We start from the raw sequence: 19,832 nt of genomic DNA, 5'->3' as shown, positions 1-19,832 counted from the left end.
CCAAGTGTGACCTGCTCCCTTTTGGGCACAATCTAAGACTACCTGGGAGGGGAAGTAGAAGGGGAGGAGTTGGTCACACTAATTTATATTTAAAGTGCCCATGCTCCCTGTGGTAGCCTTTTATTCTCCAGTGACACCTAGAGGATGAAGGAAAAATAAAGAAAAAAAATCTTCTCTCTGTAGCACCAGAGTATGTGATCGGCACATTTCTAAAACTAGGGTGGGGCATAGAGAAGGAGGATCCACTTACACTCTAAAAGTGCCTGCACCACTCATCACCTATCTATACCCCAACAGTAAAGACTAACCAGCATATCCTATGGATGATAGAGAAACTACCATGAAACCCTTGGAAAAGAGCACGTAACCCCTGGCAATGAGCATGTATGGGAAGGGGGGAAAATTATCTAGTTACTCCACTGATTAGAACAGCCCTTATCACTCGCTCCAGCGACCTGTTGCCAAGCATTTTGCCTTAGCTGGTCATACTCTTCCATTATTGCGTTACATGATAAATAATCATGAAACCAGTACAATGCGTAGAGGCTATCACTTATTGCGATTGCTATGCAGAGTGGCTTCTCTGCATAAGTTGGGTACACTGGCTCCCAGAGGCCTAAACGATCATTTGGATTTACATTGCTTCATGTGACTGCTTCCATTCTTCATTCTCTTTTGGTTTAAGGTAACAACTTGTCTTTCTGGCCTTTATGATAGTCTTTCCTTTGAACGGATGATTCGCCCTTATGTGAAGTTGCCTCAACTTCCCCTGTACATTATGCTTCTGTTTATTCATGTCTTTTTTTTTGCAGTAACATTGAAAAAGGTAGACATAAGTTTTTCACGTTTTTTTTTTAAAGGACTTATTCATACTTTACAGGGAACATAATAGTGTGCCCGAAGCATGGCCAATGAAGCGAGCCATGCGATGGGACATGGTACACTTATTTGGTGCCCATGTCGACATAGACACCAAAAAAATATGTTATAAACCTCATGTTGACCTTTTTACTATGTAGACTCATGCCCTGTCGACCAATAGTGGTCGACCATTTACTGTTGACATTTCGATCCATACCCGTGAAATAAAAATAATAATAAAAAAAAAACCTTTGAAATGTTGATATTACTCCTGCTGTTTCTATGTATAATGTTGCCAACTGGTGTGGTATGAGACAGATAGAGCAATCAATCGATACTGGATCACATGACCATGCATTATTTTCCATCGATCGCACAGCTGAACTACTAACTATCACCAAAATCACAGAGCCACAGCTTTATCACTCCACAACTGTGTACACTAGCATTATTCAGTCCCAACTCAAAGGAAATAAGCACATCACTGTCTCGTTGCCAGATATACACATTTCTGACAGAGGGCAGTATTCAATGAAAAAAATTCGCCATGCATGGCGAGATTTTTTCTCTCGCCATGCACTCGCCCTGTTCCGGAGGGCTCGCTGCCACTCCTGCTCCCTCTATTCAATGTGGTTAAAGACTCGCCGCGAGTCTTAACCCCTGCAGCGGACAAGCGTCCGCAGCAGGGAGCCGTGAGACGGTGGCAGCCAGGGAGATTAAAGTCTCCCTTGGTGCCCCAGAACATATGTGGAGGGGAGCTGGACTCCCCGGGACCCAGGCAGCACAAGCTGCCCCCCCCTATAGCCAGTGGGGGACCCAGTATTCACTGCACCCGATCGTGCATATGTAATGATCGGATGCAGTGAATATATGAATATCTAATGAGCGGCTTGAGAGCTCCAGCCCCCTGCTGGCTGCTCTGTGTAAAAAAAAAATTTTCTAAATATTTTTTTTTAAATTAAATATATATTCATGTGCTATAAGCACATGAATACAAATAGCATGCCCCTTCACAGAAAAAAAAATCCAGATTTTTTGACACCAAAAAAAAAAAAAAAAAAAAAAAACTTTTAGTTTAAAAGTTCACATTCCAGCTCTCCATGAAAAGATGGAGAATTGCTACACGGAGAGAGACGGCGAAAATCACTTAGAAAGACAGCGAATATTTCACATTGAATAGGGTTGCTCGCTTTTGGAGAGCAAAATGCTCCGTCCAAGGCGAAAAAAGCACAAATTCGCAATAAAACAGGGCAAATTTTTCTCATTGAATACTGCCCAGAGAAAAATAAAAAATTCAGGAAAAAAGGAGCCTACAATACTTAAGCATTTTGTGTTGTTACCATATGGGTTGCGATTAGGAAGGCCACAGATTTTTTCTTACAACTCAAACTATTATGAAAATAACATAGAAGCAAAACATAAAGAATTTCATTTTTAGACCATGTTCTTTTGTAGAATACTATATGATATTCACCCACCTTGATACTGGCTGAATAGGTGCTTTTCACAGCAGGTGTATCAAAACAAGGAAAAAAACAGCGGTTTAAAACAGCTTGGCCTTGCGTATACATGTAGGGTTTTTTCTTTCCAGCTGTCTGTTCTGGTTCTAACCAACATACCTGGGTAGAAATGTAAAGACCCATCATTACTCATGTTATTGGCAAGAAAAAAATGATGTTGAATGCTAGGTCTTGTTACAATTTTTTTTACATATGATGGAGTTGAGAATAGAAAGTGTGGGGAGCGCAGCGAGCCACCGAGCCCGAAGCGTGGCGAGCGCAGCGAGCCCCGCGAGGGGACACGACCTGTGAAGCCCGCGAGGGGACATGGATACAGTGAAAAATGACATCGCATCGCATCAGATCGCATGCGATCTGATGCGATGCGTTTTTTATCAAAAATGCATAAAAACACGGTAAAATCGCATTGCATCGCATGCCACTACATATGGCATGCGATGGGAGCCGTGATACTACACAAGTACGTAATTTTTATCTAGCAAGCACATGCTATATATGAAAATCCATCCGTCTAGAAAAGATAATAAATAACGGATGGAAAAAAATCAATTTAATAATAAATGAAAAATACATATATGAAAAATCACTATAAAAAAATTCTTTATTTAAAATATATATACACATTATCAAGTTATGATTAAATAATTTCCGGGGGAATGTCATGACAGTAGCAAAACCTGCAGATTTACAAACAGGAGACCAAATCACAAGCATTAATAAAAATGAATACACAAAACAGCAATATATAGCTATATAAATAGCTACAGAAAAAAGGGGTGTTGTTTTAAACACACCCTGTACATCATCATGCGCATAGTGCAATCTATAAGGCAGACAGAAGGAGCACCGCTCAACAGCATCTGACTGCCAAGATCACACCAGCAGCAATGATAATTCAGTGCAGGAATGGAGTGATATCACACCCTTCATTTAGACCTGAAGGGGATAATGTTCCTAAAGTATGTATCCAAAAGGTCTCCCTTTTGCTTAATTTATTCAATATATCACCGCCACGGTTGTCGAGGCTGACATGCTTGATAGCTTTAAATGAAATATTACTAAGGTCAGAGGAACAGCAATGCATAAAGTGACGTGGAACACTATGAAGAGATACTTTATTTTTATTACTACGGGTGTGTAGTAGAGACACAGCTAAAACTACATATATTGGAACACACCAATAGTATTAAAAATAAAGTATCTCTTCATAGTGTTCCACATCAGTTTATGCATTACTGTTCCTCTGACCTTAGTAATTGTTCATTTAAAGCTATCGATCACGTCAGCCTCGACAACCGTGGGGGTGATATATTGAATAAATTAAGAGAGACCTTTTGGATATATACTTTAGGAACATTATCCCCTTCAGGTCTAAATGAAGGGTGTGATATCACTCCATTCCTGTATTGAATTATCATCAGGGCCGGCACAATGTATGGGCGGCAGTGCAGGAGCCTGGCCAAGCGGAGCGGGCATTGGCAAATGATGAGCAGCGCTGCCGGTGTCACTCACCACTGCCCTTTCACATGTGTGTTTGCAGTTGCACTCTGACTCCTGCCACAGCGATGTTACCGTCCGGAACTTGAAGTTCAGCTAGCTCAGCGTGCTGATGCTGAGCTGAGCCACTGCCCCCCCCCTGCCGCTATTGGCTGCTGTGTCAATGGGCGTGCAGGGTGGGCGTCATACTGTGTGTGTGCCTCAGCTCCAGGCTCGAGGCTCCCACCCGCCCTCTCTCCCTCCGGAGACGAGTTCCCTGCACTACAGAATTTAAAAAAAAGGTGCGTACCGCTGCGGGTTAAGTTTGACTATATATTTATATATATATATATATATATATATATATATATATATATCAGTATAGAGAGCACTCACCAGTCTTCAGATAAGATGCAAGTAAAAGGCTTTTAATACATCACCAAGGTTTCATGCAAATGGTCGACGTTTCGAGCCTCGCTGGGCTCTTTGTCAAGACACACAGACAGGATGGGTCACAGCGGGGGCTGTGACCCATCCTGTCTGTGTGTCTTGACAAAGAGCCCAGCGAGGCTCGAAACGTCGACCATTTGCATGAAACCTTGGTGATGTATTAACCCCTTCCCGACATTTGACGTACATTTACGTCATGGTCGGGAAGCACTTCCCGACACATGGCGTAAATGTACGTCATGGATTTAAACTGTCACCGCGTCTATAGACGCGGTGACAGTTTCAACATGTCTGCTGTCCCTGACAGCAGACATGTCCGTGCATGCCCAGGGGGGGCTGCGATGCCGCCCCCCCGTCGGCGATCGCTGTGATTGGCTGTTCAGTGTGAACAGCCATTCACAGCGTTTTCCTGTGTCACCGGCGAATAACGTTCGCCGGTGACACGGGATCAGAGGTGATTGGTGCTGTAAAGTACAGCACCAATCACCGCGGGGTGTAAGGGTGACACTGGTGTCACCCCACCTCACCCCGCCCGCCCCCAAAGGCCGTGATTGGTCCGTCGGACCGACGGACCAATCACAGCCAAGGAGGGGGATTTAAACTAACGGTGACTGCACTGCAGACGCCATTCCGGTCTGGAATAGCGTGCAGTGCGGTCACCGTACCCCCCTGCCGCCATATACTGACCAGAACCTTGCTCCATACTTACCTGATCGCTGCTTCATCACTGCTTGATCACTGCTTGATCTGTGCTTTAAGTGTGCTGGATGCTTCCTGGATCCTGTTGCTACTTGTGCCTTCCTGTGCTGTGAAATTGTGCTGCTGCAGTGTAATAGCTAGATAGAGAGATAGATAGAGAGAGATAGAGAGAGATAGAGAGATAGAGAGAGATAGAGAGAGATAGAGAGAGAGATAGTGTCAGAGAGTGCTATATTTTGTGCTGCTGCAGTGTGATATAGTTATAGAGAGAGAGAGAGAGAGAGAGAGATAGATAGAGAGGCCTAGTGACAGAGTGCTATATTTTGTGCTGCTGCAGTGTGATAGTTATAGAGAGATAGAGAGAGAGAGAGATAGAGAGAGATAGTGACAGATTGTGCTATATATTTTTTATATAACTGACTGCTGCCCCCTCCTTTTGTGCTGATCAGTATAAATTAACTGATCAGCAACTTTTTGGGGGCGCAGGTTTTTTTTTATATATAGATATACCTGTCAGTGCTGCTGCTGCAGTGTCATAGAGTGATAGATAGTGAGAGATAGAGAGAGATAGTGACAGAGAGTGATAGAGAGTGCTAAATTTTGTGTCTGCTGCCCCCGCCTTTTGTGCTGATCACTATATCTGAGGTGATCAGCAACTTTTTTGGGGGTACAGAGGTTTTTTTTTTTTTATATATACCTGTCAGTTGCACCAAAGGTTGTGCACCTGCTGCACCTCACTGGTAATCAGTGTCGCATCACTGATCACCTTTTTTTTTTGTGTGTGTGCTGTGGGGTCTTTTTTTAATTTTTTTTTTACACACACTGTGATTTTGTGGGTGTCCTGTGGCCGCTGTGCGCTGATCAGTGACGTACATCACTGATCATCTTTTTCGGCACAGGGTTGATCTATTTTTTTTTTTTTTTGATCAAATTCCTGTTGCCTTTGAGCGCTGTTCAGTGACAGACGTTACTGACCAACATCTGTGCTCAATTTTTGGCGCAGGACCTTTTTTTTTTTTTTTTTTTTAACCCCTTCATTTTTTTTTTTTTTTATTGGTATAAAGTATTTTTTTTTTTTTTATTGGTATAAAGTATTTTTTTTTTTTCTGCACTACATACACACTACACACTACATACCCCCCGGATTGAAATAAAGTTTGTACCCCCCCCTACACTATACACGTGTTGAAACATTTCACTACCAGTAACACAAAAATAAAAATGGCATCCCAAATGTCCTCCCAAATGTCCTCCCAGTCATCCAGGAGAATGTATTCAGTGGAGGAGGCATATGCCATGCTTGCCTCTGACTCAGACACAGCCAGTGATGCAAGCGGGGAATTTGAAGGATTCGTCTTAAGCTCCTCTTCCTCCTCTGGTGATGAGGGACCCCCTCAAAGACGCCCCCGTAGAGCAGCTGAGACCCCCCCCCCAACAATTGATCTCGTATGGACCCCACCACCAGACAATTTTGAGCCCCAGGTTCCTGAGTTTTTGGCCATGCCAGGAATCCAATTTGATTCCACAGGTCTCAGAGAAATTGACTTTTTCAAATTATTTTTCTCTGATGATTTTATAAATTTAATGGTGGACCAAACTAATTTATATGCCCAGCAGTTTATTGCTCAAAACCCCACGTCATCATTTGCTAGGTGGACCCCTGTAGATGCAGTAGAGATGATGACGTTTTGGGGTCTGGTGTTTCATATGGGCATAGTAAAAAAGCCAGAAATTTGGCAATATTGGAGTACAGATGTTCTGTACAGTACTCCATTTTACCGTATGGCCATGACCCGGACTCGATTTGAGACAATTCTTAAATTTATACATTACACCGATAATGCACAGTGCCCACCCAGAGATGATCCCACCTTTGACCGGCTATTCAAAGTCAGGCCGGTCATTGATCATTTCAGTGCCAAATTTGAAGAGGTGTACATCCCTGAAAAATTTATTTGTATCGACGAGTCCCTTATACATTTTAAAGGAAGGGTTAAATTCCGCCAGTACCTTCCCAGTAAGAGGGCAAGGTATGGCATAAAAATGTATAAACTGTGTGAAAGCACCTCAGGGTACACCCACAGGTTTAGGGTTTATGAAGGGAAGGATTCAAGAATTGAACCGCCAGAATGCCCCCCCTCCCTCGTAGGTGTTAGTGGGAAAATTGTCTGGGATTTAGTGCACCCCTTCCTGGATAAAGGTTATCACCTCTATGTGGATAACTTTTACACCAGCATCCCCCTGTTTAAGGCCCTTGGTTCAAGAGGTACAGCAGCTTGCGGTACTGTGCGCAAGAACCAAAGAGGCCTCCCAAAAACGCACATTGCCCAAGTAATGAGAAGGGGTGAAAGCAGGGGAATATGCAACGAAAATATGTTGTTGGTCAAATATAAGGACAAGAGGGATGTCCTTATACTGACAACAATTCACGGAGACAGTACCACCTCCATCCCTGTACGAGGTACCAGTACCCACACCTCCAAACCTAATTGTATCCTGGATTACAATAGGTACATGGGCGGAGTGGATCTTTCAGATCAGGTACTGAAGCCGTACAGTGCCCTGCGGAAAACAAAAATCTGGTACAAGAAGGTGGCCGTGTATATCATCCAGATGGCACTGTATAACGCTTACGTGCTATTCCGTTCTACCGGCCAGAGGGGGACATTTATGCACTTTCAAGAGGAAGTCATAAAGGGCCTAATATTTGGGAACCAGCAGGCAGAGGGCCCCAGTACTTCTAGTACTGGTCCCCGTATTGTACCAGGGCAGCATTTTCCTGATGAAATCCCCTCCACTGGAAAAAAGGGCAGGACACAAAAAAGGTGCAAAGTTTGCTATAAAAAGGGAATAAGAAAGCAAACTATTTTCCAGTGTGACACTTGCCCCGACAAACCCGGCCTATGAATAAAGGAGTGTTTTAAAATATACCACACATCTATGGAATATTAGGTTCATAATTTCACCGTGCTTCGGGGGTCTTGCTAATGCCACATAGCACCCACCATTCATTCCACCAGAATCTGAGCCGCAAAATCCAAAAATCACTCCTTCCCTTCTGAGTCCTGCCATGCACCCAACTGGTATTTTTTGGTCACATGTGAGGCATTGCCGTACTTGGGAGAAATTGGGGCACAGATTTTGGGGTGCTTTTTCTCCTTCATTCCTTGTGAAAATGAAAAATTTTGAGCCAGAACTGCATTTTTGTGTAAAAAAATGTAATTTTTCATGTTCACTGCCCACTTGTATCAAAATTGGTGAAACCCCTGGGGGTTTGAAATGTACACTATACCCCTAGATGAATTCCCTGAGGGGTGTACTTTGCAAAATGGGGTGACTTGTGGGGGGGTTCCACTGTATTGGTGCAACATAGCACCCACCATTCATTCCACCAAAATCTGTGCTGCAAAATCCAAAAATCACTCCTTCCCTTCTGAGTCCTGCCATGCACCCAACTGGTACTTTTTGGTCACATGTGAGGCATTGCCGTACTTGGGAGAAATTGGGGCACAGATTTTGGGGTGCTTTTTCTCCTTCATTCCTTGTGAAAATGAAAAATTTTGAGCCAGAACTGCATTTTTGTGTAAAAAAATGTAATTTTTCATGTTCACTGCCCACTTGTATCAAAATTGGTGAAACCCCTGGGGGTTTGAAATGTACACTATACCCCTAGATGAATTCCCTGAGGGGTGTAGTTTGCAAAATGGGGTCACTTGTGGGGGGGTTCCACTGTATTGGTGCTTTGGGGGTCTTGCTAATGCGACATAGCACCCACCATCATTCCACCAGAATTTGTGCTGCAAAATCCAAATATCACTCCTTCCCTTCTGAGTCCTGCCACTTTTTGGTCACACATGAGGCATTGCCGTACTCGGGAGAAATTGGGGCACAGATTTTGGGGTGCTTTGTCTCCTTCATACCTTCTGAAAATGAAAAATTTTGAGCCAGAACTGCATTTTTGTGTAAAAAAATGTAATTTTTCATTTTCACTGCCCACTTGTATCAAAATTGGTGAAACCCCTGGGGGTTTGAAATGTACACTATACCCCTAGATGAATTCCCTGAGGGGTGTACTTTGCAAAATGGGGTGACTTGTGGGGGGGTTCCACTGTATTGGTGCAACATAGCACCCACCATTCATTCCACCAAAATCTGTGCTGCAAAATCCAAAAATCACTCCTTCCCTTCTGAGTCCTGCCATGCACCCAACTGGTACTTTTTGGTCACATGTGAGGCATTGCCGTACTCGGGAGAAATTGGGGCACAGATTTTGGGGTGCTTTTTCTCCTTCATACCTTCTGAAAATGAAAAATTTTGAGCCAGAACTGCATTTTTGTGTAAAAAAATGTAATTTTTCATGTTCACTGCCCACTTGTATCAAAATTGGTGAAACCCCTGGGGGTTTGAAATGTACACTATACCCCTAGATGAATTCCCTGAGGGGTGTAGTTTGCAAAATGGGGTCACTTGTGGGGAGGTTCCACTGTCTTGGTGCTTGGGGGGTCTTGCTAATGCGACATAGCACCCACCAAAATTCCACCAGAATCTGAGCTGTAAAATCCAAAAATCACTCCTTCCCTTCTGAGTCCTGCCATGCACCCAACTGGTATTTTTTGGTCACATGTGAGGCATTGCCGTACTCGGGAGAAATTGGGGCACAGATTTTGGGGTGCTTTTTCTCCTTCATTCCTTGTGAAAATGAAAAATTTTGAGCCAGAACTGCATTTTTGTGTAAAAAAATGTAATTTTTCATGTTCACTGCCCACTTGTATCAAAATTGGTGAAACCCCTGGGGGTTTGAAATGTACACTATACCCCTAGATGAATTCCCTGAGGGGTGTAGTTTGCAAAATGGGGTCACTTGTGGGGGGGTTCCACTGTATTGGTGCTTGGGGGGTCTTGCTAATGCGACATAGCACCCACCAAAATTCCACCAGAATCTGAGCTGCAAAATCCAAAAATCACTCCTTCCCTTCTGAGTCCTGCCATGCACCCAACTGGTATTTTTTGGTCACATGTGAGGCATTGCCGTACTCGGGAGAAATTGGGGCACAGATTTTGGGGTGCTTTTTCTCCTTCATTCCTTGTGAAAATGAAAAATATTGAGCCAGAACTGCATTTTTGTGTAAAAAAATGTAATTTTTCATGTTCACTGCCCACTTGTATCAAAATTGGTGAAACCCCTGGGGGTTTGAAATGTACACTATACCCCTAGATGAATTCCCTGAGGGGTGTAGTTTGCAAAATGGGGTCACTTGTGGGGGGGTTCCACTGTATTGGTGCAACATAGCACCCACCATTCATTCCACCAAAATCTGTGCTGCAAAATCCAAAAATCACTCCTTCCCTTCTGAGTCCTGCCATGCACCCATCTGGTACTTTTTGGTCACATGTGAGGCATTGCCGTACTCGGGAGAAATTGGGGCACAGATTTTGGGGTGCTTTTTCTCCTTCATACCTTCTGAAAATGAAAAATTTTGAGCCAGAACTGCATTTTTGTGTAAAAAAATGTAATTTTTCATGTTCACTGCCCACTTGTATCAAAATTGGTGAAACCCCTGGGGGTTTGAAATGTACACTATACCCCTAGATGAATTCCCTGAGGGGTGTAGTTTGCAAAATGGGGTCACTTGTGGGGGGGTTCCACTGTCTTGGTGCTTGGGGGGTCTTGCTAATGCGACATAGCACCCACCAAAATTCCACCAGAATCTGAGCTGCAAAATCCAAAAATCACTCCTTCCCTTCTGAGTCCTGCCATGCACCCAACTGGTATTTTTTGGTCACATGTGAGGCATTGCCGTACTCGGTAGAAATTGGGGCACAGATTTTGGGGGGCTTTGTCTCCTTCATTCCTTGTGAAAATGAAAAATTTTGAGCCAGAACTGCATTTTTGTGTAAAAAATTAAATTTTTCATTTTCACTGCCCAGTTGTACCACAATTGGTGAAACCCCTGGGGGTTTGAAATGTACACTATACCCCTAGATGAATTCCCTGAGGGGTGTAGTTTGCAAAATGGGGTCACTTGTGGGGGGGTTCCTAAATTTTAGCATCTTATGGTGCCTAGAAACCTACATGGTGCCTAAAAAATAATCTCATAAAAAGGAGGCTCCAAAATCAAGTAGTTGCTCCTTCTATTATGAAGCCTGTGGTTTGGTCAACGTGCACACTAGGGCCACATATAGGATATTTATGAAAACAAAAGAATTGGGGGAATCAATTTTTAGTCACATTTCTCTAGTAAAATGTACTGTGTTCCTTAGAAAAATGTATTAAAATTGCAAATCTGCAAAAAAAATGAAATTTTGAAATTTCACCTACACTTTGTTTTAATTCCTGTGAAACACCTAAAGGGTTAACAAACTTCCAAAATGCTGTTTTGAATACTGTGAGGGGTGCAGTTTTTGAAATGGCATCATTTATGGGGGTGTCTCACATACAAGTCCCTCAAAGTCACATCAGAACTGAACTGGTCCCTAAAAAAATCAGTGTTTGAAATTTTCTTGAAAATTTGAGAATTTGCTATTCATATTGTAAGCCTCCTAGTGTCCAAAAAAATTAAAAGGAAGTTGAAATAATGATGGAAACATAAAGTAGACATATGGTCTATGTTAGTTATTAACTATTTTGAGTGGTAAGATTATTTGTCTCACAAGCAGAAAATTTAACATTTTGCAAATCGCTAAATTTTCCATTTTTTCACGACATTTTGGTATTTTTCACAAAAAAACACAGACTGTATCGACCCAAATTTACCACTAATTTGAAGTACAATGTGTCACGAAAAAACAATCTCAAAATCACTGGGATAAGTAAAAGCAAAAAAAAGTTATCCCCACTTAAGTGAGACATGTCAGATTTGAAAAAAATGGCTCTGTCAGGAACGCAAAAACTAGCTCTGTCAGGAAGGGGTTAAAAGCCTTTTACTTGCATCTTATCTGAAGACTGGTGAGTGCTCTCTATACTGATATATATTGTGGCTGTACCCCCTCCTGGACTGTAGCCTGAGTTTGGCACCCTAGCAGTTGTTTCATGAAGGTTGAGTGTGCCGGTTCCACAAATCTCTCTCTCTCTCTCTCTCTATATATATATATATATATATATATATAAATATAAACTCAAAGTTCAGCCTGAACATGAATATGTGAAAATAGCGGGGGGGGGGGGGGGGGTAGTCAGGTTGTGCCTAGGGGCGGCCTGATATATTTATTTTCAACCTAAAAAGTTTCAAAGTCCATGCAGTGGGAAAAACAAGCAATTCAGTGCAATACTTAACAGGATCCCCTGCAGGTCTGCCATGCTCGACAGCTGTTTCGGTCTGCTACCGTCGTCAGGAGCATGCTAGACTGGCAGAATGAACAGACATATATAGCAGTTGAGATTTACTAAATGCGCTCACCTGTGTGTCAATTAGACGGTGTGGACGCAGGGTCAGGCCACAGATACTGAATGTGAAGACGCTGTAACAGCGTGCGGGCAGTAGAGCCGGATGTGACGTCACTCAGGACCGGGCGGAAGCGCGTCACCATGGCAACCTGCCGTAGCGCTGTCAGGAGCTAGGGAGATGCCGCATCCGGATTAACCGGACACCACCCCCCTCTCCATGACAAAACTCAAGTAACAAAACACCGCCAAGCTGGTACCATAATGCAGCCATAGGCCACACATAGCGCCAGACGGAGATGTCTCTATGGGATCACAACAAGAAATTGACAAATGAGCACAGACCCATGGTTACAGGTATAGAGCGATATAAACTAGTCACCTCAAGTGCACTATGTCTGTTGTACAGTAACTGGCAATATATATTGAATATATAAGCTGTACAAATAAAATACAAAAAGAAAAATACAAAAAGAACACAAAAAAACAAGTGACACAAATATGAAATGAATCATAAGAAGCAGTTGAAAGAATGATCTTCATTGAGTCCATTAGGTGGACAGAGTTAAGTTGGTTGATCCAGTAACATTCCTTCTGAAGCAATAACTTCCCTCTATCTCCTCCTCTCCTCAGAGGTGGGATTTGATCTATTGGTTGAAATGATAAGTCCTTGATGGAATGTTTATGTAGTACAAAATGCTTGGCAACAGGAGGGGTGTTAGAATCAATCTCTGAAAAAGCTTTTTTAATAGATGAGCGGCGTAACGCGATCCTCTCTTTAAGGGTCCTAATTGTCTTCCCAATGTAAACTTTTTTACAAGGTTTTTTTTTCACAGGTATCACATCAGATTTTGCAATAATATTCCTAATACTATTGCTTTTTTTATAACAAAACATCGGTGCAGAATGACATATGTGGCCAATGGTGGCATCTGCCTGCAATACATGCCAATGTTTCAGTATGGTATTTTTTATACGTTTAGAAGCAATCGAATAGGTCGACACAAAAGTGAGTCTATCACCGGTTTTATCTTTCACAGTATTTATATAGGTATATATTGCTGTTTTGTGTATTATTATTTTTTTTAAATAAAGTCTTTTTATTAGACAATAAAATAAAAACTGTACAGATCATTGTAACACAGTGATCAATCACATACAAAGATACTTATGCATATCCATTTCGAAACATGAATATAATCTGCATACAATTGTATTAAATATATGGTGTTATGCACTTATAGAAATAAAGACAACATTAAGCACTTAATGTCTGAGTTCTGTACATTTGAAATATCTATGCCAAAATATCAATTTCTAATACTTGAAGAAAGAGAAAAGGAAAAAGAAAGAATACAAGAAAAGAGTAAAGAGGGTATCATGCAGACATCGATAAGGGGATATATCCCACATACAAAAAGAGCATCACATTGAAACAACATCTCCCAACGAATAGATAGGCAGGAGCCGGTCGATACGAATAGTAATAACCTAGTCCAGACACATTCCTATTTCAACTACTAATCCCCAAAGTGGTTACTAGATTGCGGACCCAGTGATATTATGAATGGAATGAAGAGTGTGGGGATTCCAACCATCTGTTCCAAATTTTATCAAACTTAGCCATAGTACCACGAGACATGTATACATATTTTTCACTTTGTACAGTAGTGTTTACCAGGGCCTTCCACTCCACCAATGTAGGACCCAGGCTAACCATCCAGTGCCTAGCTATCACCACCTTCGCAAGAGAACAGAGATTTATCACATACTGACATTCTGTATTGTTAAGAGGGGTATTTTCCCTACTGCCCAGTACACATAGCTTGGGGGTCAGTGCCTGATCAGAGATCCCAGTAGTAACTATAGTCGCTTGAACACCAGCCCAGAAGGAGGAGACCAAGGGACAATCCCACAGTAGATGCCAAAAGCACCCCTGCAGGGAGTGGCATTTAGGACAGTCTGGGGTGGCACGTCGTCCAAAGGTTACAAGTTTTGTTGGGGTCAGGTATGTCCTGGGCAGTATGAATAGTTGCACCTGTTGGAATCTCGCCGAGACCGTAGCATGTCTGGGAAGTGCCAACGCCTCCTCCCACTCTTCCTCCCCAAGCTGCCCAATATCTACCTCCCACTTAGACTTTAGAGTGGGGAGGGAATCCTTATGTATATATGAAAGTAAAAGTGAGTAAGTCAAAGAGTTACTTATAAAAGTCCTTGTCGGGGAAGGTGTCAATATGGGGGGAATATTGTTAAATTGTGTACCCAGGGCATGTCGCAGGTACCTAAAAAAATAAAGCTGAGACAGTTCATACTCCTCCTTCAACTGTTGAAATGACTTCAGCACACTGGACTCATAGAGCAGCCCAATAGTCACCACGCCCCGAGACGACCGGAGCTGCCTAGCCGACAAACACGCGGTCTCAGAGAGTTGCATGGAGTGCCAGAGGGGAGCTTCCGGATCAATATCAGTATAGCCCATTATCCACTGGACCTCCTGCCAAATCTTGACGGCTTGGACAACCAGTGGGGGAGCCCATCTGGGCATCTTGCCGCCTAACAATAACTGTAGGGGTGTTACCATGGGGCAAATGTTATGTAGAAACACAGCGGGAAGTGATGACCGATCATTATCCTGTACCCAAAGCCTAATGTGGGAAAGTTGACAAGTGTGGTAGTAAAGTCTAAACTGTGGCAGGGCCAGACCCCCATCTGTTCTCGGCCTGGTAAGTGTATCAATGCTAATCCTAGGGCGTTTGTTCGCCCAAATTGGGAGGACAGCAAACTATTCAGATGTCGAAAAAAGGAGACCGGGACATAGACTGGTGCCTGCTGTAACACATATATCACCTTAGGTTGTACGATCATTTTAGTCAAACTAACCCTGCCAAGAACGTTTAGGGGCATTTTGCTCCAAACTGAAGTTTTGTCTTTAATATAGGATAAAATCGGAGTTAAGTTCTGAGGAATAAAATCGTGGCTATTATTAGTGACAAGGATCCCCAAGTATTTAAACTGGGAAACCCAGCAAAGTGGAAGAGGGATACCCGGGTTAAGAGGTGGGGAACCCCGCAGGGGCATAATGGATGATTTAGCCCAGTTTATGGTAAGGCCTGAGAAACTACCAAATTCCTCCATTATCTGTAAGGCAATTGGCATAGACAACCTGTAGTCCTTTAGGTGCAATAACAAGTCGTCTGCATAAAGCGCCACAGTGTCAGTTCTCTGTCCCAATGTTAGTCCAAATATATCGGGATGGTTCCTGAGCACACACGCCAATGGCTCAATTGCTATGGCAAATAGACTAGGAGAGAGTGGGCATCACTGCCTAGTACCTCGTCCCAGCCGAAAAGGGGGTGACGTGTGGCCATTGACAGAAATCCTGGCCAACGGATGAAGGTATAGCAGCTGCACCCATTTCAAAAACCGAGGTCCAAACCCCATAAGTTTCATTACCTGCCACAGATAGGGCCATTGGACAGTCAAAGGCCTTATTAGCATCGAATGAGACCACAACCGAATGCGACTCTTCCATATGGACAGCCTGAATATGTGTGTACAGGCACCTCAGGTTAGTACAGGTGGACATGCCCGGCATAAAGCCGGTCTGGTCCGGATGAATTATGGATAAAATTACACTATTTAGCCGTATAGCCAGGATTTTTGCCAGGATTTTAGCATCTGTCGTAATTAGGGAGATAGGCCTATAAGAATCCATTCAGGGTCCTTCCCAGGTTTAGGGAGGACTACTATGACCGCTTCCGACATAGAGTCTGGCAGAACATTAAGTTCTTTTGTGTATTATTTTTATTAATGCTTGTGATAAGGTCTCCTGTTTGTAAATCTGCAGGTTTGTGCTACTGTCATGACATTCCTCCGGAAATTTTTTTTTTTTTTTTTTTTGAAAATATATTTATTCAGGTTCACATTTGTCACAAATGGATGGATTTTACATCAGGTTGTACAATTTTGCATAGACAGTGTATATATATTTAAATGATCTAGCAATGTTTACATTTACGGTTAATTCCTTTACATACATTCACATTGCTTCTTATAAAGTTTGGATTTTCTTATTATTGCAGGTGATATTTGGACTCATGTGCCCTTCATTTTCATATTTTATAAATTTGTGATATACAAATATAACATGTAACATACAAATTTTCAAATGTGCAGTAAATGGGGGAAAAAGGGGGGGGGGGGGGGGAAGGCAGGAAGGGGGGGGGGGGTTTGTGTTGCGACAACAATTTTAGTTAGATTTGTGTCTCTTAGCTATTCGGAGGGTAAAGAGAAGAATATTCTGCTAAGTTATACATAAAAATTATCTATATGTGTTTCGAAAAGTTTGCAAATTTTATCTTTCAAGTCAGGGTCACGGCTATGTATGAATGGGCCCCAGGTTTTATAGAAGCGGGAGATTGGGGCATCGAAGTGCCTTAGTGTGTCATATCTATCATAGTACATATATTTCAACATTAATGTTTCAACTTCGTTTATGTTGGGTATGTGGTGAGAGATCCACGAGTTTAATATCACTTTTTTCGCAATAGTGACGGTAAGCGTTAAAATCGGGATCAGATGATCTGATCCAGGTGGGAGTGCCCAAGGTTCGAAGTTAGCAAACATTAATGGGAGAGGGTCTAAACATACCTTTATTTTGAAGTTGCAGTTGATGTAGTAAACAAGCTTGAACCAGAATTTTCTTATATGCCTGCAGGTCCAGAAGTTATGTATAAAGGAGGCCGTATGGAACCGACATTTAGGACACATACCTGTTTCCTCCTCCACAAAGAAGCTTCTACGGTGTTGTGATGTGTATGCCCTATGAAGTACTTTGATGTGTACCTCCTGTAAAATGGAGGACTTCAGGATGCGTAAAGTGTTATGATGGTATTTGTGAAGTGAGTTGTTGTCAGTCAATAAAGGAAAATCATTCATCCATCTAGCTGTGATTTGTTTCCAGTTCTTTTCTGCTGGAAGGGTAGCGAGAAGTTTATATATATGTTTGGTTTTGAATGATGCTGCTTGTAAGGAGACTATGTGTTTCTTTAATACTAGTGTGGCTGGTGTGTATGGTATGAGTGGGGGTAATGAGTTTGCAAAGTGTCGTATCTGGTAAAGTGGGAATAAACTATTGTTGGGCAAATTGAATTTGGATTGGAGTTCTGCAGTGGAGTATAATTTGCCTCCTGGGTCAAAGACCTGGGAAACAATTTTTAGTCCTTTGTTTCGAAGTCTAAGGAGGATGGAGCTATCAATTCCAGGAGAAAACATTGGGTTTCCCCATATTGGTAGCCAAGGGGAGACCTCGGGGTCGCGACCTAGGTCCTTTGAGGCAGACCACCATGCTGAGTGAGTGTCAGCGAATAGTCTGTTGTGTAGGATGTGGGGCGGGATGTGTTTTCGAGGTGTATGCAAGAGGGCTCCTGGGGAATATGGGGCAAACATTGCGCAGTCTATCTCATATTCTGAATAGTTACTGAGTTCAGCCAGCCAGCCTAAGGCGAAGCGGCATAGCAAGGCTTTTGAGTATTGTTTTAAATCTGGGATGCCCAGTCCTCCTTGGGGCTTGGGTATCTGAAGTTTGGCTAGTGCAATTTTGGATTTTTTTGAGTTCCAGAGGAATTTTATGATGTGAGAGTTTAGGTGTTGTATGTCTTTGTTGGATATACGTAGCGGGAGCATTTGTATCATATAGAGCAGTCTGGGTAACAGCATAGATTTTATAACCTCGGCTCTACCTAGTAAAGATAGCGGGAGATCTTTCCAAGTTTCCATAGATTTAAATATGGAGGTGAGTAGGGGGTCATAATTTGATGAGTATACTTTGGACATTTTTGTTGGGATTTGGATCCCTAGATATTTGATCTGTACATGTTGGAGTTTGATTTTTTGGAGGTCTGGTCTGTCTGGGAAGTAGGGTGGGGGGCCTTTTAGGGTCATTAATTCTGATTTGTTCATATTAATTTTGTATCCTGAAAAGGAGCTAAATTGGTCAATTATTTTGAAGGCTTCTGGGAGGGAGTGTTCAGGTGCGGTAAGGAAGAGCAGCATATCATCTGCAAATAGAGAGACTCTGAGGTCTACTTTTCCTATTTGAATGCCTTGGAAGGTAGGGGATTGGCGAAGAGCTATGGCTAGGGGTTCGAGGGCTAGGGCAAATAGTAAGGGTGAGAGGGGGCATCCCTGTCTGGTTCCTCGGAGTATGGGGAAAGGTTCTGATAGGGTACCGTTACATTGGATTCTGGATGCTGAGCCTGCGTAAAGTGTGTTTAATAGTTTGATAAATGTTTCTGGGAAGGAGAATTTTCGCAATACTGAGTACAAGTGATCCCAGTGGACCATGTCGAACGCCTTTTCCGCATCCAGGGAGAGTATCGCCAGCGGGGCGCCCGACATGGCCAACTGGGATTGATGCAACACTGAGAGGACTCTGCGGATGTTAGTGACTAGGTTTCTTCCCATAACAAAACCCGTCTGATCTCCATGTATAAGTGTTGGGAGTAAGATCTTCAGTCTCTCTGCGACAATCTTCGTTAATATCTTATAGTCTATGTCTAGTAAGGATATTGGGCGATAAGAGCCCGGGTCTGCTAAGTCTCGCCCCGGTTTGGGGATCACCTTGATTGTGGCTGCATTGAAGAACGGCGGGGCAATGTCACTGTGGAGTATAGAGTTATAAGTCGCTACTAGTGTGGGGGATATATGGGGGGGAGAGAAGCTTATAGTACTCTGATGTTAGGCCATCTGGGCCAGGCGCTTTCCCCGGTTTCAGCCCTGCTATAGCGGTTTGGACCTCCTCTAGGGTAAAGTCCTTGGTAAGGGAATTGGCTGAATCTGGGGGAAGGTGGGGTGTGGTGATGTTGTTCCAGAAATCATCAGCTTGGGTATTGTCGGATGTGGGTGCTGAATAAAGGGATTTATAGTAGCCGTTTAAGGTTTCAGCTATTTGGGCATTAGATTTTGTTATTGTGCCATCGGGGCGCTTTAAGGGGTGAATGGTGGTAGGGGCATGGTGGCCCTTGAGGAGATTAGACATCAGTTTGCTGGTTTTATTACCGAATTTATAAAATTTTGCATTGGCTGCAAAGATGTAGGAGGCCTCCGATTTAATAAAGAGGCCTTCAAAGGTGGTTTTGGCCGTCCAGTATTCTGCTCTGTTTTGTGGGGTGGGGGATTGTTTATAGTTTGCAAAGGCAGTGGTCAGGTTAGTTTGGGCTTGGGAAAATTCGTTAGCTGTGGATTTTCTCTGGTAGGAGGTGTGTGAGATTATCCTCCCTCTTATTGTGGCCTTAGAGGCCTGCCAAAAGAGTGGTGGATTGGATAGGGCCGTGTCTCTATTATTTATGGAATATTCTTCCCAAGCTTTTGTGACGATGGTGCGTAGGGACTCTGAGGTGGCTAGAGAGGACGGGCATCTCCATGTGATGAATGAGCTTCTCTCT

At 42.9% G+C, this 19,832-nt stretch overlaps 1 protein-coding gene across 1 annotated transcript in view; it reads right to left on the bottom strand.

Annotated features, from left to right (window-relative positions):
• Positions 1–19,832, bottom strand: part of RNPEP (arginyl aminopeptidase) — a 111,170-nt gene that overhangs the window by 55,076 nt on the left and 36,262 nt on the right. Inside the window, exon 2 of the mRNA XM_083173139.1 lies at positions 2,340–2,480. Coding sequence (XP_083029265.1) covers positions 2,340–2,480 — 141 coding nt within the window. The remainder of the gene's footprint in view (positions 1–2,339; positions 2,481–19,832) is intronic.

The sequence above is a fragment of the Crinia signifera genome, chromosome 2 (genome assembly GCF_055691185.1).
Source record: "Crinia signifera chromosome 2, ASM5569118v1, whole genome shotgun sequence".
Classification (NCBI taxonomy): Eukaryota; Metazoa; Chordata; class Amphibia; order Anura; family Myobatrachidae; genus Crinia; species Crinia signifera.
This window is presented reverse-complemented; position numbering and strand designations above follow the sequence as displayed.